The sequence below is a fragment of the Sceloporus occidentalis genome, unplaced genomic scaffold (assembly GCF_023333645.1).
Source record: "Sceloporus occidentalis isolate IW3139 unplaced genomic scaffold, rSceOcc1.0.p SCAF_4, whole genome shotgun sequence".
In the NCBI taxonomy this organism is placed as follows: domain Eukaryota; kingdom Metazoa; phylum Chordata; class Lepidosauria; order Squamata; family Phrynosomatidae; genus Sceloporus; species Sceloporus occidentalis.
Genome location: NW_028316984.1, coordinates 1,558,570 through 1,585,101, shown reverse-complemented (window position 1 = coordinate 1,585,101; position 26,532 = coordinate 1,558,570). Strand labels below are relative to the sequence as shown.

The 26,532-nt window shown below is 41.1% G+C and overlaps 1 protein-coding gene across 2 annotated transcripts in view; it reads left to right on the top strand.

Moving 5' to 3' along the window:
- Positions 1-26,532, top strand: part of LOC149313402 (uncharacterized) — a 162,781-nt gene that overhangs the window by 69,480 nt on the left and 66,769 nt on the right. For both annotated transcript variants that reach the window (XM_089519048.1, XM_089519050.1), the window contains 12 exons: positions 274-333; positions 2,967-3,011; positions 3,134-3,187; positions 4,060-4,101; positions 4,780-4,873; positions 5,044-5,079; positions 6,906-7,070; positions 8,366-8,461; positions 14,475-14,558; positions 15,863-15,933; positions 18,789-18,980; positions 21,485-21,653. In XM_089519048.1, coding sequence (XP_089375174.1) covers positions 274-333; positions 2,967-3,011; positions 3,134-3,187; positions 4,060-4,101; positions 4,780-4,873; positions 5,044-5,079; positions 6,906-7,070; positions 8,366-8,461; positions 14,475-14,558; positions 15,863-15,933; positions 18,789-18,980; positions 21,485-21,653 — 1,108 coding nt within the window. The remainder of the gene's footprint in view (positions 1-273; positions 334-2,966; positions 3,012-3,133; positions 3,188-4,059; positions 4,102-4,779; positions 4,874-5,043; positions 5,080-6,905; positions 7,071-8,365; positions 8,462-14,474; positions 14,559-15,862; positions 15,934-18,788; positions 18,981-21,484; positions 21,654-26,532) is intronic.

Sequence of the window (26,532 nt, the reverse complement as noted above, 5' to 3'; positions counted from 1 at the left end):
TGGTCTCTTTGATGTCTCCGTTTTGGCCAGGCATCCTGAGTTGTAAATCACTTGGTCTTCCTGCCTGGGAAGGTGTTAATGTTTCCTGATAGCAGCTCCTAAAACTAGCTGTTTTGATATCTCAAAGCCTGTGCCTATGTGATGTTCTTGCTCTGCACCTATGGCGAACTCTACAGTTCCATTTTAGGGCCATGGGAGAAGGAAGCATATACACCAAAATCATGGCCATTTCTTGTAACACTGTATAACATAAAACAACGTCTGTTTTTAAAGGGATCACCAGGACTAGTTATCAAAGGTGAGAAAGGTGAACCTGGGAAACCTGGTGCACGGGTATGTATGCAAAGCCTTCATGCTTTTGCTTCTCCAGATGTTTAAGAGTTATTATTAAATGTGGTAATTTCTTTATGTTATTAAAAATATGATACAATTATGTACTGGTAGTATGTGATACCTAAGAAATTGTCTAAGATATACAAGGGAACACTGAATGTGTGACTTGTGAAAAAAACAAAAAAAGTACTGGGTCCAAATACACACTTCAATACAGAGAATTTTAAAGACTAGTATACAATTAAAACTTGAACTTTTTCTTCTGGACATGATAGATGAGCAATTAGAAAGGAGCTATGGAAAAATATTTCAGTATATGATCGTAGCAGCAAGATGCTTACAAATGGAAGGTCAGTGTGCTGCCCACTACAGAAGAATGTTTTTTTAAAAATTAATGAGTTTGCAGAGATGGATAAATTGTCTAATTTGATTAAAGAAAAGTCATTGGTATTTTTTCTTTTTTAAAATGATTTTTATTGAATTTTTAAAAGGTGTATAAAAGTACATATATACAATCAAACTATTCAAACATAACAGACATAGCACATACATAGGGCACAAAAGAAGAAGGGGGAAAGGAGAGAAAAGAAAAGGAGAGGAAAAAATAAAATACATAATTAATGTATTTTAATTTTTCTGAAAGATTGGAAACCCTTGTTGACTTTTTGAGAAAGTATGAAGGTAACAAGTTGATTTTGCGTTTTAAAAATTAATGGGTTAAATTTATTGATGAAGAGTGAGTTAAATTTATAGATGAAGTGCAAGTTAAATTTATAAATGAAGCATAACACCTAATTTAAAGAGATTGAGGCAGGAATTTATGAAAATTTATATGACCACAGAAAAGATAGTTGGAAGTCATTTTTCTTGTTATATTTTGTAGTAGTATAGTTTGTAGTTTTTTATATTTTATTTTATCTATGTTATTGTGTGTGTGGCCTGAAATAGAAAGGCTTAAAAAGCAGGCATCCTCATGGCTTGGGAGCATGGCAATTGCATGATGCACACCCCCAATCCTTGCAGAAGTTGCCTTGAAGTCGCGCTGGGTCACTTAAGACAGCCCAAACAGGAGTTGATCTTTTCTGCTTCTTGGGATCATGGCAGCAGGTGCACTCAAGGTTGTGCCATGGAGCAGCTTTAGGCTGCCCCTTCCTACCCTTCTGTTTTGCCCCTGTGTTTGTGTGCTATGTTCAATTTTTAGGTACATGTGGAGTTAGAATATAAATGATTTATTAAAAAAACAATTTAATTTTCAACAATTGACAACCACTATGCTTTAGAGCAGGAGTGGGCAACTACATGATGGGCAGGGGCCATTTTTCCTCCTTGTCCTCATCCAGCAGGCCACACCAGTGACTTTCAGCATGCCCCAAGTAACATGATGTCACTTCAGCCCTCATGCTGGCTGATTTTTAGCTGATTCCCCCTGCCCCTCTCTTTTGGTGTTTTGGGGAAGTTTGGGGGCTTTGTAGGATTTACAGAAAGAAAAATGCTGCATTTTACTCAGTTTTGGCCCACTGAGGAGAATTGCCTTCCAAATTTTTTTAAAAAAAAAATTAGGTGGGGCTGGGGGCTGGAGGGGTCTTCTGGAGTTCCGAAGGACCACATTTAGGGGTCCCAAAGGGCATATGCAGACCATAGGCCACACTTTGCCCACCGTTCGTTTAGAAGGATGAATGATGCTTAACAGTCTGGAATAACAAATTGGTTGGTTTTGCTAATATTCACACAAGAGCTGTTTCTGCTCATATATTTTCTATATTTTGTGGCTTATTTTGATTCCTTTAGTTTCTATTTATTCAACAAATTATTATTTTTATTCCCACCTACGTTCATCATTTCTGTAATATATCCTGTTTTTTGACTTGGTAAAAAATATATATGACCTGGAAACATTTAAAAATTCTTTTCAATGTACTTTTTATTTTATTGTACTTTTTTTTTAATACTGTGAAGCCGCTCTGAGTCCCAGTCCTGGGGAAAGAGTGGGATACAGATAGATAGATAGATAGATAGATAGATAGATAGATAGATAGATGGATAGATAGACAGACAGACAGACAGACAGACATTGCACAACCACTAGAGTACAGTCAGAGATTACACTAGATATTAATCTATAAGTAGAGAAATTTATGCCGAAAAATCGATTCCCAAATCCTGGGTCAACTTATAAACAGTATGGTAATGCTGATAATGGCAGCTCATTCAGTGACAAACACGTATACATACACCTTCCTCTCCACTTTCCCTCTGTGTCTGGGAATGGGCTGCTGGAAGCCGAGAGAGTGCAGGGCGATTTTTATTTCTATGGGAGCAACAGCTTTTGGAAGTGACCAAAAATGACCCAGTGGTGCAACTTGACACTGCCCATGTGGACTGCCTGTGGGTGTTGGGAGCAGACCATCCAGATAGCAGGGTTTTGACCCACTTGCAGAAAATGCAGGATTGAGCTGCTTTTTGCTGCCCATCTGCTCAGACCCAATTTTGTTTTCTTCCCCAAGCTTTTCCAAGACAGTCAGAGACAACTTAGAAAATTAAAACCTCAGAGCTTACAAATTTTGTAGTCTCAACATTTCCAATAATAGAAAGTTCTGTCATGTTGGATTAAAGTGAAATTATTTATTTTACAGGGAAGACCTGGGAAGGATGGAGAGGATGGAGAGAAGGGAAGAAGTGTATGTATTTCACTTTAGCGAAAATATTATTGAATTTTGCTTTGCTAAAGATCCAGTAATATAAAACATAATTTTGTACAGTCTGGATCATTTTTTTCTCATCTTTTTTGTGACACATGTAGGGAGACCCTGGCCAACCAGGATTTCCAGGATTACCCGGAGCATATGGCCCTAAAGTAAGTAGATGTTGTTTGAAATGTGCCTCCCTGAATCAGCCAGCATGACTGAACCTGGATGCAACTCTCACAGTTTCTTAAAGCTTATCTCAAAGAGATGGTACGCTCTGGGTAGGATAAAAAGATAGGTGTAAAAATGTTGCAGCCCACCAGAGAGAGGGAGAGAGAAGATGAAGAGGAATCTCTCCATGCATTGCTGCTAGTGATTTTGTCACATCTCCCTGGTAAGATCTTCAGAGAGGAGAACTCGATGGGTGATTTCTGAATGTTCAGATAACTCAGAAAATAGGTATTGTAGTTATTTCAGTTTCAGGGGAATAATACAGCTCATTCCTGATTATTTTATAATCATGTTATATTCTCTAAACAGTTTTAAGTAGTGCTGTGTGAACTGTCCTGTACTCAGATTGATAGAATCATTGAATCATTGTGTTCTGTTACTCAATCTGACATCCTCCAGATTGAAGAGTTCCAATTTGTCTTGGATGGTGGAGCTTCTGGGACAGGCCACCAAGAGCACCACAGTGTTGGTCCCATGGCAATTCTGAATGTGAACTTCCTGTTACAGTTCACTGGATGAGACTTCCCTCCTCTTTGTTGCAAGTCTCTTGCCCACCCATGCCCACTCCCTCCATCAGAACAGTACTCTTCATGATCAATTGCAGAATTTCCAAGTTACTGAAAATCTGAGTAAATGGTCATTGTTCCTAAACTGGTTGATTAATTTCTAAACCTGTTGATTGGCTTCTTGGGTTACAGCTGAATTTTTAGCAGAGTTGGTTTGGAATATGTATGCACAATTGTGCCCATTCCCAGTAAAAACATTTATATCTTCAGTCACTTTTCAAACATAAATTTCTTCTTCTTTTCAGGGAGATAAGGGTGTAACAGGTCTACCAGGACTTCCAGGAATAGTAAGTGGAAAACTTTGCTTTTAAAGGAATCCCCATTAGGTACAACAAAGCAAACCAGGAAACTACCTGAGACCAGTTTGCCTCAGACCAGACCAACAGTAGTTTCCTGTGCTCTGATGGAGGTCTTTTACCTTAGCTGCTGTCTGATCCTTTTAACTGGTGATTTCCCATGACAGAACCTAAAACCTTCTATAGTCAGCCCTTCCCTTACACGGGTGATCCGTTCCGGACACCACCACCCTGCATAAGGGAAAAAAAGTGTATGCTCAAGTCTCATTAGAAGTAATGGGGCTCGTGCCCACGGTGCGCCTCTCGTTACTTCTTCCGGGGCGCATCAGCGTTTTTTCCAGCACGGCTTCCAGCTAAAGAATTGAAAGGACTTCAATGGCAGTGTCAACCATTTGCTTTCATGGGTTATCTTGGTGTTACAAGTTCTCATTCTGAGAGTAATATTTGTGACCAGTGTCATTTAGATATATGAAGCTGCTTAGATTGTACTGAAAACAGAGCTTTGCAAGTTTAAACTTGATATTTATAACTCTAAATATGGACACAGTTAATCAGTAGGATTTAACCATGTTATGTGTATATCAGAGCGAATTCTATTGTTCTGATTTTTTCAGGAGTGAACATTTGAGGATTGTGAAACTCCCTGTATTTTGCCACTTGCTTATTTAGGTTATAGGTACAGAGGAAGAAGAAGTGTATGGTGAAAAGGGAGACCCAGGTCCTCCAGGATTCGGAGGACCAAAAGGTGAACCAGGTCCAAAAGGTAACTATTACTTTAAAAAAGGAACCTACAGCTTTCTATAATTCCATTTTCAAAAAAATATTCATGTCTGCCTTCTTAATGGCTTAGTAGGACCCAGAACAGCTATGTAAACAAGCATCAAAGTCAGTTCAAATTTACTTTCTAATAATTCAATATATTTGCTCTTATAGGTTTTCCTGGAGTGCCGGGAACACCGGGTCCTCCAGGTGAGAATACATGTTTATTTCTTTGGTTGCTATATTGACTAGCTTTTAGATGTGCCTTAACATGAAAAAAACTGAAGGGTTAAAGAAAAGAATATTCACTGTAAACACATTTAATACAGAATTAAAACTGAAATGCTGAATTAATAATGATGAACATATAAAAGTTCTTCACTTAGTAACAATAAAATAAAGGATTTCAGTATGGTAGACTGGATTCAATTCAGATATGTAGATCTTCAAGAGGTATGCTCTCACATGAATATATGATCTCAGAATCACATGCATAACTGTTAAGGATTCCAGTTCTGCTGGCAACACAGCCTTGATACAGAACTATAGAATATTTAGTTTTATATACAAATGATAAGTTTATACTATAGTATCTACAATGAGGACTGTTGCAAAGCCATATGGCATGTGATGCCCTGTCCTCATTCATAATGAAGCACCAACCGTCTTGCAGGATGTGCATTTTGAAAACCTTTAGATCCAGTACTTTTGTAGCTATAAATCTTATACATTTCTTAATATTGTTTTAGTTGTTAGATAATGATATCTAGTTTATAAAGCTTTCATTTGCAAGTTCATTACTAGTCAGTACTCAAGCTCGACTCAGGCTTGGATCCTTCCAAGGTTGCTAAAATGAGTACCCAGCTTGTTGGAGGCAATTAGCTTACAATTGTAAACCTTTTAGAGACTGCTTACGTAGTTCAGTATGAAGCAGTATATAAAGAAACCTGCTGTTGCTATTCATTTATTAAATGGCTATATTAAACATCCTCATTCTTGGTTTGTACTTCCCATTAAAATTTTCTGTGCCTGCCATTACTGAAGTCTGTTTAAGTATGAAACTTTTCTAGACGTTTCACTGTCTTTCTCTACCATTCAAAACAAAACAATGTTGATATAATGGATTTGTATATTCAGATAAGGAGACAACATTGAATAGTAGTTTGGGTGTTGACCATGACTCTAGAGACCAGGGTGTGAATCCCTGCTCAACCATGGAAACCCACTGGGTGACCCACTGGGTGACCTTGGGCAAGTGGCACACTGTCAGCCTTAGAGGAGGTAAAGGCAAACTCCCTCTGGACAAATCTTTCCAAGAAACACCATTACAGGTATGCCTTAGGGTTGTTATAAGTTGGCAACAAATTGAAGGCACACAACAACGTATTTACATAAAGAAAATGAGAATAAATGTATTACAGTTTTACATAGTATAGTCATGTAAATTCAGGGCTGTCAGTGATGTTTGCTGTTTTTTTGGCATCACATCACAACTTTTGAGAACTGATTAATGCAAAAGGAAAAAACTGTTAAATGACAAGTAGCTGAGATCAAATCACTTGGAGGCATGGATTTCCTGCACAGCAATCTATGGGTGTATTGGCTAGGGATGATAATCCCTGCATATCTTGTCCTCCCCCCTATTTTTTTCTCCCTACTGAGTGACATAACAATAGGTTGTTAGTTTGTTGGTTTGTTTGCATTTTCAAAGGATTTTTCACATTTGTAAGATTTTTTTTCTAAATTATATGAAGTACTTTATGAGCAAACTGTATGTTGCTGTTGCCTTATGATATGGCATTTTTAAAAGTGGAAGCACTGGATAGTTTGTTTGAACTTTGAACTTCAAGTAGGCATCATGAAGCTGAGTGTTTACAGGAATTAGATATAATAGCCTGACAAATAAGTCATCTTATTGTTGTTTGAATTCATTGGTAGGGATCAGAATTTTTGCATTGTTGTTGTTGTTATTCATTTGCCATTTTTCCCCAGCTGGTTTTCACTGATGTCTATTTTACTACATTATTATAATCCAGGGCAACCCAGTCCAGGGATAACAGGAGCACCTGGTTTTCCTGGGGAAAGAGGAGAAAAAGGTGACCAAGGCCCCCCTGGACTTCCTCTATATGGGCCAAAAGGGAGAAATGGGCCTCCAGGACCTCGTGGCTTCCCAGGGCCTCCAGGCCCACCTGGCATAACAGGCAAGTCAATAGTCAAAGAACAAACATTTTGTTGTTCAAAATGCTGAAAACAAGCTCACCTTTTCAGAGTGAGTTATGCAGAAGACTAGTTTTAAAATTAAGTAACTCATAGAATCATAGAGTTGGAAGAGACCACAAGGGTCATTTAGTCCGACCCCCTACCATGCGGGAACTCACAATCAAAGCATCCCCGACAGATGGCCAACCAGCCTCTGCTTAAAGACCTCCAAGGAAGGAGATTCCACCACCCTCTGAGGGAGTGTGTTCCATTGTTGAACAGCTCTTACTTCACAACTATTATAAAGAATCTGTATTTTAAGGGGGGAGGGTGTCCATAATTCTTATTGGAATTAACAAAAACAGGAAGTTCAAAATCAAGTAGACAATTGAATTAAATAAATATGTACCAAAGAAAATCATGTATCATGGGAACAATACATCATTCCAAAATCTGATATGAATAGATGAAGGAACAGATCTCTTTCTGTTTGCATTGAAATGAGAAATAAAAGGATACCATGTTGCAAAAACACTTCCTATAAAGGGATACCATGTGAAAAAGCTCCATCATTCCTGATATTTTTTTATTTGTTTTAGTAGTTTTTCCATCCATGCCACAGTCTATAATTTATCTACATTTTAATCTTTTTTAAAAAATCACTTCAGGGATTGACTTAAGGTTGTTTGCCACAATGCTTTTCTTCTACATGGAGACATCCTTCCTTCATCTGCAGTCACATGAATGTTCCTAATTTCATGGAGAAGCAACACATGTGAATGTGCTAATCACAAATGCAACAAGTAGCAATTTCTGCTACGTCACTAGTGTTGCCAACAAGCCTCGAAGATATTCCCCTGAATGTTTTATCAAAATCCCCGGAATTCCCCAATATTTATTATTATTATTATTATTATTATTATTCAGTCAAAATCCCCAGAAAGAAATTAATTCAATTCCCCGGATTCCGGGGAATTCCCTGGAAATTGGCAACACTGTACGTAACATCTATTTTTCAAACCACCCCATTCCAAGCAGATGACACAAACTTATATGTGATCTACTAATGTATATATTGGATTTCTCCATATGGATGCAGTTCTGCAAATTGTTCAGATTGCTTCCATGCAAAAGAAGATTACTATGCGAACCAGCCTTCAACAAACAGCATATCTGCATGGTTCCAATGTACCACACACTCTTATTTATAGTAAGCGATATCACTGTCTTAAATTTCTTATGACTAGGATGACCTTTATAAATAATGTTCTCTATTCTTTCCTTTTCCAAATTGCAGATGGAATTCTGGAGTGCCAGCCTGGTGAGCCTGGTGAGCCAGGCTCACCAGGCCTCCCTGGTCAACATGGCTTCTCAGGAGAAAGAGGAGAAAAAGGTAATGCTCACTTTGGCTTTAGGTATTCTCTGGGCTCCTCTGATACATAAAAGTCCCAGGAGAAGTAGCTTCATGTTGGCATCACAGCACTTTCTGCAAGGGAGATATCCATACCACCAGACTTTATATTGTACGTTGGATGGCACTTGCAAGGCCACTCAGAACAGACATTCACTCTATAACAGGCACTCTTTTGAGGAGATTAATTCTGCACAAAATAGTTGCTACTTAAGAATTACTTATAAGTATTCCTGTTCTCTTATACCATGTGATTAATCTGTATATTGGGACACATATATAACTCAAGAGCCTTGGCCATATACATGTAGGCTGGTATGAAGGCCATGTGTTCCACTTTTCTAGTTTTCTCTTTCAGTTTGCCTCATGGCAACAATCTTAGAAATAAAGTATATTTAACAGTCAATCCAGTCTGAGAGGACAACCTCTCTTATTGAGATAGTGAATAAAATTTAGAAGCTTCTTCTCCTGGTTCAGCAGAACAGAAATACACAGGAAGTAATATTCACTGCTAAAAAGTGTAGAGTGGAGTAATCATATGATCCTGTTATTCCATATAGTTATTTGTATCAACATAGAACATAAACCAGCATGATGTAATTGTTTGCATGTTGAACTATGACTCTGGAGATCAGGGTTCGATTTTTACTCAGCCATGGAAACCGTGGGCAAATCACACATTCTCATCCCCAGAAAACCCATGATAGGTTTGCCTTAAGGTCTACATATATCAGAAACAACATGAAAGCACACAATAACAACAACAGCAGATTATTAGCAGAAATTTTGTTGTGATCTTACAAACCACAGGAAAAAAGGAAACAAAAAAGAGATGCCCTCTTAATCAAGGGATGACGTGGGCCCCATACAGACAGGCCAAAATAAAGCTGCTTCGAGGCACTTTGGAGGTATGCTGTTTAAACGATGCATGGGTCCTAAGAGTCCGGAAGTTACGCCAAAGCCACGATCCAGTCTTAAGGACTTGAACGCAGCTTTGTGCAGCTTTCTGACTCTTAAGACACGTGCATCATTTAAACAGCATACCTCCAAAGTGCCCCGAAGCAGCTTTATTTTGGCAGTCTGTATGGGGCCTTAGGAGCACCAACAGACATTCTCCCAGTGTCACTATCCTCCTTCACTGCATTACAAAGTCACCCTTCATCCAAGTAATTGCACAAAGATGACAACTTCTAATTAGAAACAATAAATGCATAATCATAATATCATTTTACCCTATCCAGTGCCCACACCAAATGTAGAGACAAGCATGGTTCCCCACCCCTGTATCTTTAGACTGAGGGATTATTGCCATTTGCCAATTAACCCATCTCTGTTTAGATCTCCCTCTTATTATCTTCTTGTTATCTGGGCTCCCAATCCATGTGTTGTCCAAACAGGCAAATTTAATATCAACCCTCCACTTAAGTTTTTAATTGGAATTTTAGGATATTTAACATGGGAAAATGGATATGTAATATGGGGAAATGAGCAGGCAGCTCAGTAATTTTCTAAGCTATTTTATTAATATAAACATACTAACAAATACAAACAAATTATTATGTATATACACACATATGTATATGTACATATGTATATAGACTGTTCATTCTTTAGGGACATAACTTATTATGTAGAGAGATCTTGTAGAACATAGTTTTTTGTGGGTTTTTTGGGTTATGTGGCCATGTTCTAGAAGAGTTTCTTCCTGACGTTTCGCCAGCATCTGTGGCTGGCATCTTCTGAAGGGCATGAGGAAAATAGCAGATGTGAACAACTGGCATCGCAGATGGTGCCGCCGAGAACGATTTGGATTCTTTGATCAAGGGCTGCAGTTCCATGAGGAGGGACTTCTTGCAACAGATGGGTTGCATCTCACACCAGTTGGAAGAAATGTTTTTGCCAATAGTCTCAAGAACTTGATCAGGAGGGCTTTAAACTGAGTTCCGTGGGGAAGGGAGACAATATTAAGCAAGGTGAAAGGGCTGGAGAAAATAGTCAAACAGACATAGAGGAAACAAGAAAAAAAGTGCAAGGACCCAACAGTGGGAGGCAAAAAAAACTTGCACAAGCAGCAAGTAAATGGGACCTGTGGTCTGCGATGTCTCTACACTAATGCACAGAGCATGGGAAATAAGCAAGATGAACTCAAACTCCCTAGTACAACAAAGCAAATATGATATAATAGGCATCACTGAAACCTAGTGGGACGAGTCTCATGATTGGAGTGTGGAAATAGAGGGGTATAACCTTTTCAAGAGAAACAGGCCAAACAGGAAAGGAGGAGGAATAGCACTATATGTCAGAGATATTTACACCAGTGAAGAGATCCAGGGCATCAATCATGGAAGCCAGGTGGAGAGCATCTGGATAAAAAATAAAGGGCAGGGAAACAACATGGATGTTACAGTGGGAGTCTACTACAGACTCCCAAGTCAGACTGAGGAATTGAATGATATCTTTCTAGAACAGATGGCCACACATTCAGAAAAGAGAGATGTAGTAGTGATGGGCGATTTCAACTATCCTGATATTTGCTGGAAGTCAAACTCAGCAAAATCCTCAAGGTCTGCAAATTCCTCACTTGCCTGGAAGACAATTTCATGGTCCAAAGGGTGGAAGAGGCAACAAGGGGGTCAGCTATTTTAGATCTGATCCTAACCAACAAGGATGACTTGGTTAATGGGGTACAAGTGGTGGGATCCTTAGGTGGAAGTGACCATGTTCTCCTGGAGTTTGTTATACAATGAAAAGGAGAAGCTAGGCATAGTCAAACACGCATTCTAGACTTCAGGACAGCGGATTGCAGTAAACTTAGAGAAGTATTGAGGGTGATCCCGTGGTAAGAAATACTAAAAGGGAAGGGAGTTCAGGACGGATGGGAGTTTCTCAAAAGGGAGATACCGAAGGCACAATTTCAAACAGTTCCAGTGAGAAAGAAAAATGGGAGATGTCTCAAGAAACCAGGATAGATGACTAAGGAACTTTCAAATGAGCTAAGTTTGAAACGGAATATGTATAAGAAATGGAAAAAGAGGAAAGTCACAAAAAAGGAATTCAAAGAAATAGCAGGCATGTGTAGGGGTAAAGTCAGAAAAGCTAAATCGCAGAATGAACTCAGGCTTGCTAGAGAGGTTAAAAAGAATAAAAAGGGATTTTTTTTTATATGTCCGCAGCAAAAGGAAGAAGAAAGAAATGGGAGGGCCACTGCGTGGAAAAGATGGCAAAATGCTAACAGGGGACAGAGAAAAGGCAGAATTCCTCAACACCTTCTTTGCCTCAGTCTTCTCAGAAAAGGAAAAGGGTGCTCAACCTGAGGATAATGGAGCAAAAGACAGAATAGGGGAATTTCAGCACAGAATAAGTAAAGAGATAGTAGAAGAATACCTTGTTAATCTAAATGAATTTAAGTCTCCGGGACCAGATAAACTACATCCGAGGGTACTAAAAGAACTGGCAAATGTAATATCGGAGCCATTGGCAATCATATTTGAAAACTCCTGGAAAACAGGAGAAATCCCAGCAGACTGGAGGAGGGCAAACGTTGTCCCCATCTTCAAAAAAGGGAAAAAAGAGGATCCCAACAATTATCGGCCAGTTAGTCTGACATCACTACCAGGAAAGATTCTGGAGCAGATCATTAAACAGAGAGTCTGTGAACATCTAGAAGGCAATGCTATAATCACAAAAAGTCAACATGGGTTTCAGAGAAACAAGTCATGCCAGACAAATCTAATCTCTTTTTTTGATAAAATTACGAGCTTGGTAGATGAAGGGAATGCTGTGGATGTAGTATATCTTGATTTCAGTAAGGCCTTTGACAAGGTTTCCCATGACATTCTTGCAAACAAGCTTGTAAAATGTGGGCTAGACAAAGTAACTGTTACATGGATTTGTAAATGGTTGACCAGCCAAACCCAAAGGGTGCTCAACAATGGCACTTTTTCATCCTGGAGAGAAGTGACCAGTGGGGTCCCACAGGGCTCTGTCCTGGGCCCAGTGTTATTCAACATCTTTATCAATGACCTGGATGACAGAATTGGGAGCATACTTATCAAATCTGCAGATGACACCAAATTAGGAGGAATAGCTAATACTCCAGAGGACAGGATCAACATTCAAAATGACCTGAATAGACTAGAAAGCTGGGCCAAAGCTAACAAAATGAAATTCAACACGGAGAAATGTAAGGTACTGCCCATAGGGCAGAAAAATAAAATGCACAGATATAGGATGGGGGACACCTGGCTGAATGAAACTACATGTGAAAGGGATCTTGGAGTCCAAGTAGACCACAAGTTGAACATGAGTCAACAATGTAATGCAGCAGCTAAAAAGGCCAATGCAATTTTAGGCTGCATCAATAAAAGTATAGTGTCTAGATCAAGAGAACTAATAGTGCCACTGTATTCTGCTCTGGTCAGGCCCCACCTGGAATATTGTGTCCAGTTCTGGGCACCACAATTCAAAAAGGACATTGAGAAACTGGAGTGTGTCCAGAGGAGGGCGACTAAAATGGTGAGAGGTCTGGAAACCATGCCCTATGAGGAATGACTCGGGAAGCTGGGGATATTTAGCCTGGAGAAGAAAAGGTTAAGAGATGATATGATAGCCCTGTTTAAATATTTGAAAGGATGTCATATTGATGAGGGAGCAAACTTGTTTTCTGCTGCTCCAGAGAACAGGACCCGGAACAATGGATGCAAGCTACAGGAAAAGAGATTCCACCTCAACATTAGGAAGAACTTCCTGACAGTAAGGGCTGTTCGACAGTGGAACACACTCCCTTGGAATGTAGTGGAGTCTCCTTCCTTGGAGGTCTTTAAGCAGAGGCTAGATGGCCATCTGTCGGTGATGCTTTGATTGTGATTTCCTGCATGGCAGGGGGTTGGACTGGATGGCCCGTGCAGTCTCTTCCAACTCTATGATTCTATGGATGCTGGCCATTAAAGCCTTCGACTTCACATCTTGTAGAACCTTTGGGACTAACTGAGCTTTCATAGACTTAAGTCTATGTTTGAATCCTGATGTATTCTATCAGATGTATCATTGGTGTGGATAATGGGGGTTGGGATATGCTTTGGCTAGGCTGTTGCAGATAGGGCTTAGTAGTGTTCAGTAGAGCCAGGTGGTGCTTATCTGGTGTCATTGAAGGCCTTGCTCTCAGAGGCTTGGTATGCAGCTTTCAGCTAAGGGGGATAGAAGGCGAGGGGGGAGTGATGGAGGATGAGGACTGGTGAGAAAAAGGTGGGGTTTTCTGCGCGGGCTTTTGGCTAAGGGGAGGAGTAGTCTAACTAAGGGGATTTAGCTATTGATTTTGTTGGGAGGGGTCAGTCTCAGCTATGAAGCTGAGTGATGGAGAATTGCTGATTCTGGATTCTTAGAACCTCTAGTAACAGTTATGAAAGTTGAAGAAAATATCATGTTACTTGGGACACAAAGCTTGAATTAAGCTCCAAACCGGGACAAATGTAGGACAAAATTTTGAAATGTAGGGCACTTTTTGTGTGTCCTACATTTGAATAGGAGCCTCGCTAAGGGGAGGCTTTCCCTCCCGGCCTGGGCCCTGGCCTCGCTGCAGCGGCAGCGGAGCCCAAGCGGAGAGGGAATTCTCCCTTCAGGGAGGCTTTCCCTCGCGGCCTGGGCCCCGGCCTTGCTGCAGCGGCGGCGGAGCCCAAGTGGGGAGGGAATCCTCCCTTCAGGGAGGCTTTCCCTCGCAGCCTGGGCCCCGGCCTCGCTGCGGCGGCGGCAGAGCCCAAGCAGGGAGGGAATCCTCCCTTCAGGGAGGCTTTCCTTCGCAGCCTGGGCCCCGGCCTCGCTGCGGCGGTGGCGGAGCCCAAGCGGGGAGGGAATCTTCCCCTCAGCCCGGGGGCGGGGGAAATCCCGGGAGCGGGACCATGCGGGACCACCCACAGGCGGGATATGGCAACCCTAGGTATAGTTTGGTTTGTAGAAAGTGTTAAGAGAATCTGTTTACATATCTCCATTTTTAATACAGGTGAAAAAGGTGAACTCTGTTTTGCCTGTGATGCAGCTGGCCTTCCTGGATCTCCAGGCCCTCAGGGGAATCCAGGGGAACCAGGTAAAATGTACAAGAAGCACTTAAGTTCCTTGAGAGGAAGCACTCCTCCAAGATTTCTACTGTATTCCTATCATTCCATTTATCATGTTACTTTGTACAAAAACTCCTAAAGCCATCAAACAATTCTGGTGTCTATTGTCCAATTATTGTCCTTTTAGATGATGATTGCATACCTTTCATTGGCAATACTAATATATTATCTTTTGGGATATTGCTTTAGTTGAAGTCATGTGCTTTAATGGTATTTATTTATTTATTTATTTATTTGTTTATTTAGTAAGTACTTTCTCTTTCTGATTTGGTCTGGACAAATGAGATGTCTTTTCTCCAGAATCATGTGAATTCAGTCCTGCCTTCTTCTGATAGAGTGATAATTCCTGAAAGATTGGTAATATGCTCTCTAGTTTCCTATAAACAATAAGAAGTCCCCATTTTCCTCTGATCCATCCTTCTTGTCCCCAGAAAGTATAGTAATTGTAATACACTTCTGAACTCTTCCAAACCTGCAACTTGTTCTCTTGACCCAAGTCCTACTCGTCTTCTAATCTCTATAGCTCCTTCTTTTCTCCCCTCGCTTCTCCATATCTTCGATCTCTCTCTCTCTACAGGCTCCTTCCCGTCGGACTTCAAACATGCTCTCATTTCCCCAATTCTGAAAAAAACTTCTCTTGACCCCTCCTCTCTGTCTAGCTATCGTCCAATTTCTCTTCTCCCCTTTCTTTATAAGGTTTTGGAACGGGTTGTTTATTCTCGCTGTTTTGAGTTTCTTGAAGCCAACTCCATCCTCGATCCCTTTCAGTCTGGTTTCCGCCCAAGGCATTCCACAAAGACAGCTCTCACTAAGATCTCCAATGACCTTTTACAGGCCAAGGCTAATGGCCTTTACTCTGTTCTCATCCTTCTTGATCTGTCTGCAGCCTTTGACACCGTTGATCACTGTGAATACTGATAAAAGTTTTCCCATTGCTACTCTGCTACACTTCTATCGTGATAAATTGGAATACAACACTAAAAGAAGGAAAAATTATATATATATATATATATATATATATATATATATATATATAATTGTGTTAATGCCAGATGTACAGTATTTACAATGTTACTGAACATATTAATAATGTTAATAAAATATATTAGTAAAGATGTCAGTAAACATTTAAGGCTCTCTTTTTTCATCAGTATACTTCTGGGAACATTTTTTTTAAAGATGGATAATCTTTGTAAAAGAGCAAATGCCACAAAAACATTTATTTAAAAGTTCATATATAATTTTTATAATTTTTTTCCTATTTCTCAAAAAGGTATTCCAGGACCTCCAGGTGCTAAAGGCGACAGAGGTCGTCCTGGATTTGATGGCATTCCAGGAGTGGTAGTAAGTAAATCATCCCAGACTTCATAATGTTTTAAACATATCATGCAAAATGCCTTCATAACAGTAATCAGTCAGTTTCATAGTATACCATCTTCAGTAAATGAACTCAAAGTACAATATTGAAACTGTTTATTTTAGTATTAAATGACTGACACTGCCTAAGTCCATGACAAAAAACCCCAAAGATGTCCGTAGGGACACCTGCCCCCTTACCTTACTTATACCTCAAGTATCTCAGAGAATGGTCTTCACTATTTCCATCCTCTTTGGTTTCCAGAATTTTAGCAGTGGTGGCTTGCAGATCCTCCTCCTGTTTTCTAGCCTGTTAAATAAAAATACAGTGGGTCCTTGTTATCCACTGGGGTTTGGTTCCAAGGACACCCCCCCCCCCCCCGTGGATACCAAAATCCATGGATGCCCAAGTCCCATGAACTACAATGGCATAGCTAAATGGTGCCCCTTGAATAAAATGCAAAATCAAGGTTTGCTATTTGGAATTTATACTTTTTTTGAATATTTTCAAGCCACGGATGCTTGAATCCATGGATAAAAAATCCATGGATAAGGAGGGCCAACTGTATTATCTGATGAATTATAGCAGACCAAAATGTTTAATTTTAAAGTGATTCCAATAATTTGAGGTACAACCAAAAACGCTCTATTGAATTTTGAACTGTGATTAATTATAGCTGCCACATGCATAGGTTCTCAGTCGACAAAGGGGCCAGATAAGGATGCATCCTATCACCCTACCTGTCCAATCTGCATGCAGAAAATATCATATGAAGAGCAGGCCTGAACTCAGAAGAAGGAGGAGAGAAGATAGGTGGAAGGATCAGCAATCTAAGATATGCAGATGATACTAGTGGAAAATATCATAGACTTGAAACAATTATTTAGTAAGGTCAAAGAAGAAATGCAAAGGTAGGCTTACTGCTGAACATAAATGTAACAAAAATAATAACCATGGAGGAGCTACATGAGTTCAGTCTAGACAATGAGGAAATTGCAATAGTAAAAGAGTTCCCGTACCTTGGATCAAACATTGACCAGAATAGAGACTGCAGCCAAGAAATCAGGAAAAGACTAGGAATGGGAAGGGCAGCCATGAAAGAACTAGATAAGATCCTAACGTGTAAAGATAGACAACTGAGTACAAAAGTTAGAATTCTCCAAGACATTATATTCCCCATCACCATGTACTGATGTGATTGCTGAAAGTAAAGAGATCTGAAAGAAAGAAAATCAAGCATTTGAGATCTGATGCTGGAGAAGAGTGCTGAGGATCCCATGGACAGCTCAAAAGACAAATAAATGGGTCCAGATTAAACCTGAACTCTACCTGGAAGCCAAGATGATGGAACTAAAGCTGTCTTACTTTGGCCATATCATGGGAAGGCATGACTTGCTAGAAAAGCTGATAATGCTAGGGAAGGTGGAAGGCAGTAGAAATGAGTAAGAATGCTGGCCATATGGATGGACGTAATGTGCCTGAATCTGCAGGACCTAACCAGAGCAGTGGAGGACAGGAAGTCTTGGAGATGTCTCATTCACAGGGACACTATGAGTTGGGGTTTACTCAAGGGCAGTTAACAACAATGACAACAACACAGAGACTCATAAATATTACATTTATTACTACAGATGAATGAAGGAAGAAAAACAGTCCAATGGTGAAAGGGATAAAACCTTTATTCTATTATTTATAATAAAAGTTTTGTTTTGCTACCATATGACATTTTGGTGCATGATTTTTCAGTGAAGGCATCTTCTCAAAGAATCATGGTCAATACTATAGATAAAACATATTTTAGCAAAATGTCCTGCAGTTTTATTTATTGAATAAGCAGTGTCACCACAGTCAGGAAAAAGTATCTCCGTACATAATTATTCACTTACATGAAGTTGGTTTCCTTGATCAATAAGCATTGTCTCTATGATCTTCCTCTTTTTGAAACTTCTTTTAACTTTGTTGTTGTGTGCCTTCAGGTCATTTCCGACTTATAGTAACCCAAAGGTGAACCTAAGAGCCCTGGTGGCACAGTGCTTAAATGCCTGTACTGCAGCCATTCAGTCACAAACCACAAGGTTGTGAGTTTAACAGCAGCCAGGGGCATCCTTCTGAGGTCGCTAAAACAAGTACCCAGTTTGTAGGGGGAAATTAGCTTACACATTGTAAACCTCTTAGGGAGTGCATAAGTGCACTGATAAGCGGTATAGAAAGGTACGTGCTACTACTATTTTGGGGTTTTCTTGGTGAGATTTGTTTAGAAGGAGTGATTGCCTTTGCTTCCCTATGAGGCAGAAAAACTGACCCGATAACCAGAAATTCGAACCCTAGTCTTCAGAATCCTAGTCCAACACCCAAAGAACTACAACACATTGCCTCTTTCTTCATTCAACTACCAACACAATAAAAATTTAACTGAAGCTGCTTTGTCAGCATGTAAAAGAGAATTATTTAGTACATATTTTATTATGATTAATTTCAGCCAAATGTTCCTTGTATTTTTCAATGATCTGAAACAAATTAAAAATCAGGATGTTTATTGATCAAGTGAAACCTGACATCAAGTAAGAATTGAAAGAGAACGTGCTTTTTGCTAATGGGATTGAATTATGACTTAGTGCCAAGTGTTGATTATTTTTGCTTTCTGTGGTTTATAGGCCCAGTAGTTTTTCATTACCATGGTGCCAAAATCTGGAATATGATTAACCCTGGTAATTCCTTATTTCCATTTGTCTATCCAGTTCTGAAACCTGAGGCCTTTTGGTTTAGTTTCTCTGACTGTTCCCCCTCCCCCAATAATATTTTATAAGGCATTTAATGATGCTGTAACTTCATACAATTTTAGGGACCACCAGGTTTGCCTGGATTGATTGGAAATCCAGGAGCAAAAGGAGAACCTGGAGACGTCTTCCTTGACTCTGATTTAAAAGGAGAAAAAGGAGATACTGGCTTCCCTGGAACTCCAGGCTTCCCTGGGAGAGACGGAAATCCGGGGCGTGATGGTTTGCCAGGTGCTCCAGGACCTAAAGGTGCATCGGTAGGTACTTGTTTACCCCCAGTACATTTTATAAAATAGATTTTAAAGTATTTTATTGTGTCATATGATATTTGTGCATTCTCTGCACTTACTCAGATCTGATGGCAAAGCTGTATGACAGAATTCTCCTTCACTAGGATGCTCTTATATGTAAATTCAATGACAAATATTTGCACATGTGAAAGATTTAAAATGTTTCCTCAGCTGTCAGGAACAGGTGTAGCAACCAAGATTTTTTATGCATCTGCCTCACATTTTATTTGACTTTAAATTCTTCCCATTCTAATCTAAAAAATGATGTCATACTCTGTTTCCTTTGTCCCATCATTTAACAGATGCCTATACTCTATTTAAAATTATTCATATTCTGCAGGGTTTCCTTCACCTGTCAAATCTGCTGTCCATCTTCCACAAACCTTTCTTTATACATGATAGCAACTGAAAATCATGTTTTAAAAGTACCCCGTCCAAAATCAGTAGAGATCAAACTTGAAGAGCAAGGAAACTGCCTATATATAAAATGAAGAGATAGGCAGAGTACAAAATCATTCCACCATATTACCATTCTGCAGATCTGAACAATTTTATCCTTGTTCTTTTACTTCTGGTATTGGAATTACTTCTGGTATTGGAATCTGGGATCTGCTAGATGCCGATCCAACAGTTCCAAACTGATCCCAGCCCAAAGGGGCCTTAGCCTGGGGCAAAAGGACCCACTGTTGCATGATGACAGCCAGCACACCACACAGTCCTGTGCACCCCTTACCTGCCTCCACCATCACACTGGCTCTAAAGATCCCCATCACAGCTTGTGACACACATGGGTGTCACCAGGCGTCTCATTTCCACTCTTATGGGCCACAACAGAAATCTTAAGATGCAACCACAGAGATAAGTAAGGGGCATGCAGTGGCAGTAGCTTCATGGCATGGTGATGGGCAGGCATTGTTGCCACACTGGCCTGGGCTTAGCCTGTCTGCTTAGGCCCTATAATAATGTGGGGGGAACCTCTTAACTTCTATTGCTGTTTGCTCATTTATTTATTTATTTAATTTGTGTGCTGCCTTTCTCCCTGAGTGGGACCAAGGTGGCTGACGTAAAGAATCAATTAAAAACAAAACAATTTAAAAAAAACAAAACGAGCATCATCACATTAAAACAGTACAAAATAATTTAAAATACTTACAAAGGTTTAAAAAAATAAACAAACGCATATCCCAATAAGAAGACTCTCTGCTTATACATTAAAAGCCTGCTTAAGCAAAAACGTTGTTGCCTGCTAATGAAACAAGAGCTTCCCATGGAAGGGAATTCCAGAGAGTGGGAGTATCCATTGAAGGCTCTCTCTCATGTCTTTACCAAATGAGCCTGTGATGGTGGTGATGATAATAATAATAATAATAATAATAATAATAATAATAATATTTATTTGTATTTTCCTGTCTCTCCCAAGTGGATTGAAGCGGGATTACAACTAGTGAAGGTAGTGGGACCAAGAGAAAGCCCTCCCCTGGCGGGTGTAGAGATATAGGGTCTTTCATACAGTCTGGACTTAAGCCATATAGGGCTTTGTAGTTCATGACCAGCACTTTCAATTATGGTGTGTTAACCTGCCTAATAGTGAAATTAATAATTAGATGCTCACAAACATAGGATTTCTTAATTGGATCTATGGTAGTTTTAATTCCTGCTTAGGTAATGCAGGCTGTATGTGTAATTGTTACTGCACTGAAATACTTAAGTTGCTTTATGAAAGAAAAAAAATTATTTGAAGAAAAGTATTTATTTGCTTATTTATTTTTGCATTTCTGCCCCACCATTCTTCCAGTGAACTAAATAGGGTGTGAATGGCTCTTCTTCTACCCACTTTACCCTTACAACAATCCTTCAAGGGAAATCAAGCCAAGAGATAGTAGGCAGCTCAAGGTCACACAGTGAGTTTCATGGCTCTGTAGGGACTTGATACTGGATCTCCAAATCCCAGTCCAACACTCTAACCACGTCTTTATTTTATATCAAACACATTTAAAAATCAGATTCATGAGTTTCATAAAATTCTAATAAATCAGGTTTATGGTGATTTTTGCTTTGTCATTGATGGTAATATCGATGCTGAAATTACTTTGATTTTTTCCTGTTCGTGGGTGAGAAGTTAGACTTCTCAATTCTTGTCTTCCTCTTGTTGCTCTTGAAACATATTGGTTTCATGCTGAGCCAGTTTTCAAACCTTTAAGAATGATTGTACATAATCCATTCTAGTGGCGAATAGCTGAATACTGTAGTGGTGACTGAGCTTTCCACCCTGGCTTATGTTGCATAACCTCAGGTATACATCAGGCTATTTTAAATGATTCCATATGTTTACACATTCACTGAGAAATTAATGAACTTTATATTTGTTAGAGTTAAACTAATGGAAAAATATTTATTGGCTCTAGGGAATTGCAGTTTTTTGCCTGGTGTATGTTGAAGAAATTATTACTTTCTTGTTTTCCTAAAATCAGGGAACCATTGGGCTGAAAGGAGACCGTGGCCCCCCAGGGACAAGTGGTTTCCCAGGAGCTCATGGGGAGAAAGGCTTTCCTGGTCCGCCAGGAGTTGGGCCTTCTGGACCACCTGGTGATAAAGGGGACACAGGAATTTCAGGGTTCCCTGGCACTCCTGGAAGTCCAGGTAATTCTTATTAATTATAGGAATAAAAGCTCTGGTGTTTTGTCTTTGTTGTTTTAGAATGTACAGATGGTAAATTATGTTCTTGTTCCAATATCTATCCATAATTTTTAATGATATACCATTTGTTTAATGGAACAAAACTATCAAAAATTGTATGGATGGGGAAGAAACTGAGGCTGAGATGGGGGGAACCAAGATGTTAGAGATAGAGGATGTTTGAATCTCTCTGATTTAAAACTATATCATGAGATTAGTGGATTTAATGATATACCATTTGTACCATTTGATTGTGAGATGGATAAAACTGAAAATTTAGGGCCAGAACAGACCAGCAAAACACGCCAGCTTCCCGGTGACTTTGGGGGCATGGCGTCCACACAATGCATGCCTCCAAGCCGGCAGGAAGACACTGTGAAGCCACCTGGCCATTTACACAGCGGCAGCTTTTCAGCACTCCGGCGGTGCAGCGTTTACACATTTTGCCACTTTGTTTTGCGCTAGAAAAAAGCCAGATCGGGGCCACAGCGTGTGGTTGCTGTTGCCCCGATCCAATACTCGAAGGGGCAACATCAAGCTGCCTCTATACGGCCATCTGTTTCAGCCCTAACTTAACTTAGAAGGTTCAGACCTTAAATCCTTGGCAGATGCACATATGGTACGACATGCATAAAATAGATAAATAGCTTAAAGATCATTATATAAGAAAAGTGCTGTTAAATATGTATGTGTGTGTATATTTGTGTGTGTGTATATACAGTATATATATAATTTGTATGCTGCCTTTCTCCCAGAAGGGACCCAAGGCAGCTCACAGATTTTTAAGAAATATTATAATAAATATTCAAAAGGAATAAAACCATTTAAAACAGTATAAAGCCATGCAGCAACGTCACTGGGAAGGGGTGTGAACCACACCAGAAGGGCTGGACACCCAAGAAGGGGAGGTGACACCAGGTTGGGTCCCTTCTCCCCTCGGGTGCTGTTTGGGCTCCGCAAAGGCTTTTACAGGCCCCCAGGCCCCATGGAGGGGACTTTCTCAGCTCCCACAGAGGGGCTTTTCCCGGCATCAAGGCTCCGTGGAGGGACTTTTCTCAGCACCCAGGCCATGTGGAGGGGCTTTTGCTGGTGCCCAGGCCCTGCAGGGGCTTGTTCAGGCACCCAGGCTCCACGGGGGCCTTTTTCAGGCACCTCTGCCCCAGAAACCCTACTAGAAGTTCGGAACCGGACATCCCGCTCTCCAGAAGTCCTGCAATGGGTATCATTCAGTGTGGGAATGCCACTGAAACCATAGTCCAAATATAAACGAGATTTTGTTCAAGGATTCCATTATAAGTGTCACCTCATGAGGGTCTTTATGCAGGGCCCCAAATGAAAAGATTTTTTTAAAAAATAGAGACCTCATTAAAATATGTGGAAATAATTGCAAGTTTAAAACCAGTGACAAATTTTAAAAAGATGGGTTAGAATGACAGTGGGTTTCTTTGTATTGGCAGTTACATGAAAGATACAGGATGGATAAGAAATTAGAAGGTTTTGAGTTGGAGAAATAAGAATTGGAAGAGATAGCTATGGGGGGAAATAACCACAAAATTACAAAATTTTATAAATTACTTCTGAACAGAACAAGAAACAAAGAGGGGATGATAAAATAGGCTCAAAACATAGGCTACCCTATCAGTTTAGAACACTGGGGAAATCATGGAAAAAATATAAAATTTACATTATGGTATAACCTAAGAGAAAATTTATAAAATGGTTTTTTGTGAGTTTTTCGGGCTATGTCACCATTTTCTCTGAAGATGCCAAGATGCTGGCAAACTGTCAGGAATAAACTCTTCTAGAACATGGCCACATAGCCTGAAAAACCCACAAAAAACTATGGATGCTGGCCATGAAAGCCTTCGACTTCATATTATAAAATGCTATTTTACACCAGTGAAAATAGCTAAAATGTATAAAAATAAAGATAGAACATGTTGGAAATGTAGAGAAATTCTTGTGACTTTTTATCACATATGGTGGTCATGTTTCAAGGCCAAGAAATGCTGGCCAGCAATTCATATTATGAGTTCTAAAATACTAGTGTATCCGAAAATGCATTTATTTAACATGTTACAGCGCGCCCGCACCATACGCGGCCTTGAGCATACTCGCTCAAGCCGCGGGGCGCGTGCGGGACGGCGCGTCCCATTCAATTGAATGGGCGTGCGCGGGCGCTGCCACGCCACCGCGCACGAGCCCCATTGTTTCCAATGGGGCTCGAGCATAGGTGGAATTCGCCTTACGCAGAGGGATCCGGAATGGATCCCCGCGTAAGGCGAGGACGGACTGTACATATGTTAGATCAGGGTTAGGCAACCTTTTTGAGCCGGGGGCCGGGTTGCTGTCCCTCAGACAACTGGGGGGCCGAAGCCAGGGGGAGCTTCCACCCTCCGGGGGCGGGGCTTTCTCTGCTCCCTTTCTCGACCTCCAGCTGTCTGAGAGACGCGCCTTGCCACTCACGCATAATGAATGCCTCAAAATGGCGGCGCCCCAGCTATACAGATGGCTGCCGCCATTTTGACATCGTGGACGCGTAGCGGCTGGACGTCGTGCGGCAGAAGTGACGCCGCAAGTGCGCGCCTTGCACCTTGTGGCGCCACTTCCAGGGCACAGAAAGAAGCGCCATTTTGGCGCATCTATCTTGCTGCGCCCTGGAACCGCGTGGTTTGGCTGCTGCGGTTCCTGGACGCAGCAACCGGCAGCGGCACGAGACCACCCATTTTGGGCGGTCTGTAATGCTCCTCGGCATCTAAGGAGAAGTCAAGCTTGTTTTGGTCTAGAATCCATTGATTTGTCTTTTTAGCAGTCTATGGTATCCACAGAATTCTTCCCCAAGGTCACATCTCACATACGTTCATGTTCTTCCTATCAGCTTTCCCCACTGTTCAGCTTTCACAAACAAACACAAAAAATGGAAATATAATGGCAGGGATAATCCTTACTTTAGTGTTTAGTGATTATATGTAGTGATAATGAAAAAGAACAGAATACCAACATGGCAAACACATTGTTGTTACCTGCATTTAGAAGCTGTGCATGTAATTGCAATTCCATGCATATTTATTCAGAAATAATAATATACAATAGGTATTACTCTCTAGGGCAGGGGTAGGCAACCTTTTTGAGCCGGGGGCTGGGTTGCTGTCCCTCAGACAACTGGGGGGCCAAAGCCAGGGGGGGAGCATCCACCCTCTGGGGGTGGGGGCGCATGCCGGGGGTGGAGCTGCCACCCTCCGGGGTGGGGCTTTTTCTGCTTCCTTTCCCAACCTCCAGCTGTCTGAGCTAGAAGTGGGGGGGAGATTGGGAGAGGAGGTGACAGGCGCGCGCCTGCTCCTCCTGCCCTTCCTTGGCCCCCAGCTGCCTCTCAGAGACAGTTGAGAACCAGTAAGGGCCTGTGAGGGGCAGGAGCAACAGGCGTGCAGCCCCTGCTCCTTTCCTTGGGGCTTCGCCAGGCCTGAGGTGTCCTCCGAAGGACACCTCAGGGCTGCCAAAGCCCCTCAGGGAGGAGCCCATTACTTCAGCCGAATGGGCTCCAAGGGGCCCTTTCGGCCGAAGGGGACGGCCGAAACCACTATCATTGTTAAAGCAGACCTTTTAGCATTAAAAGCACTGAAAATACACAGAAATGCACTTTGGAAAGTCACACTGTTTCACCTTCAGAAAGAGTGCATGTCTCAGAAACTGACTGATATCATCATCATCATCATCACCACTATCATTGTTAAAGCAGAATACTGGGAAAAATGCACTTTAAAAACACATTTAATTAAAATAAATACTGGAAAAAATGCACTTTAAAACACACTTAATTAAAATAAATACTGGAAAAAATGCACTTTCAAAACACACTTAATTAAAATAAATACTGGAAAAATGCTCTTTAAAAACACACTTAATTAAAATAAATACTGGAAAAATGCTCTTTAAAAACACACTTAATTAAAATAAATACTGCAAAAAATGCACTTTCAAAACACTTAATTAAAATAAATACTGCAAAAAATGCACTTTAAAAATAGCACACTTAACCAAAATAAATACTGTAAATGGGCACCCACCTCCTCCTCTTCATCCTCCTCCCCCTCCTCCTCCCTGGCGCCAAAAAAGGGCAAAGGAAATGGCCCTTTCCTTTGCCCTCTGGCTGCAGCCCGGCCCAACAGAGGAGGAGCTCCTCCTCCTGAGCCTGGTTGGCCAATGGGGGCAGACTGGGGCTGGAACAGCCCCGCCCCCTGCCAGCCCTCCTCCTCATTAGCCCTGCAAGGGCGCGCGCAGGGCCAGCGGAAGTGTCCATGGCCCAGCACGGAGGAGGAAGAGGAGGAGGTAGGTGGGCCACGGAGGAGGGGGAAGAGGGCGGACTGCGCAGCCGCGCAGCGCCCCAAAAAAAGGAGGTGGGAGAGGAGGAGGTGGGTGGCCACTGCGGGAGCGCGCAGAGGAGGATGTGGAGGAGGAGCTCCGCCTGGCCCACAGCCAAGGCAAAATCCAGGCCCCAACTAGGGAATTGGCGCCGTGGTGGTGGCAGGACCGTGCTGGGGCCAGTCCTGCCGCCTCACCGGGCCGGATGTGGCCCGCGGGCCGGGGGTTGCCGACCCCTGCTCTAGGGTTCAGGGTTGCACTGTATAGGATTTAGATGTGTAAGATTACATGCAATCTTGTATGAGTTTTCTTTTGAGTTCAAGGTTACTTGCTTCCAGAAATCCATATTTAAATGTTACTTGTGTTACTCTTCTCGTGAAATGCAGAAGTCCATTCCTGTTTCATTAATCAAGTGTATTGTAATATAATATCAGGGTGATGCAGTGTTCACTCTGAAAAGAAACTGAATCAATAATAAATGCTT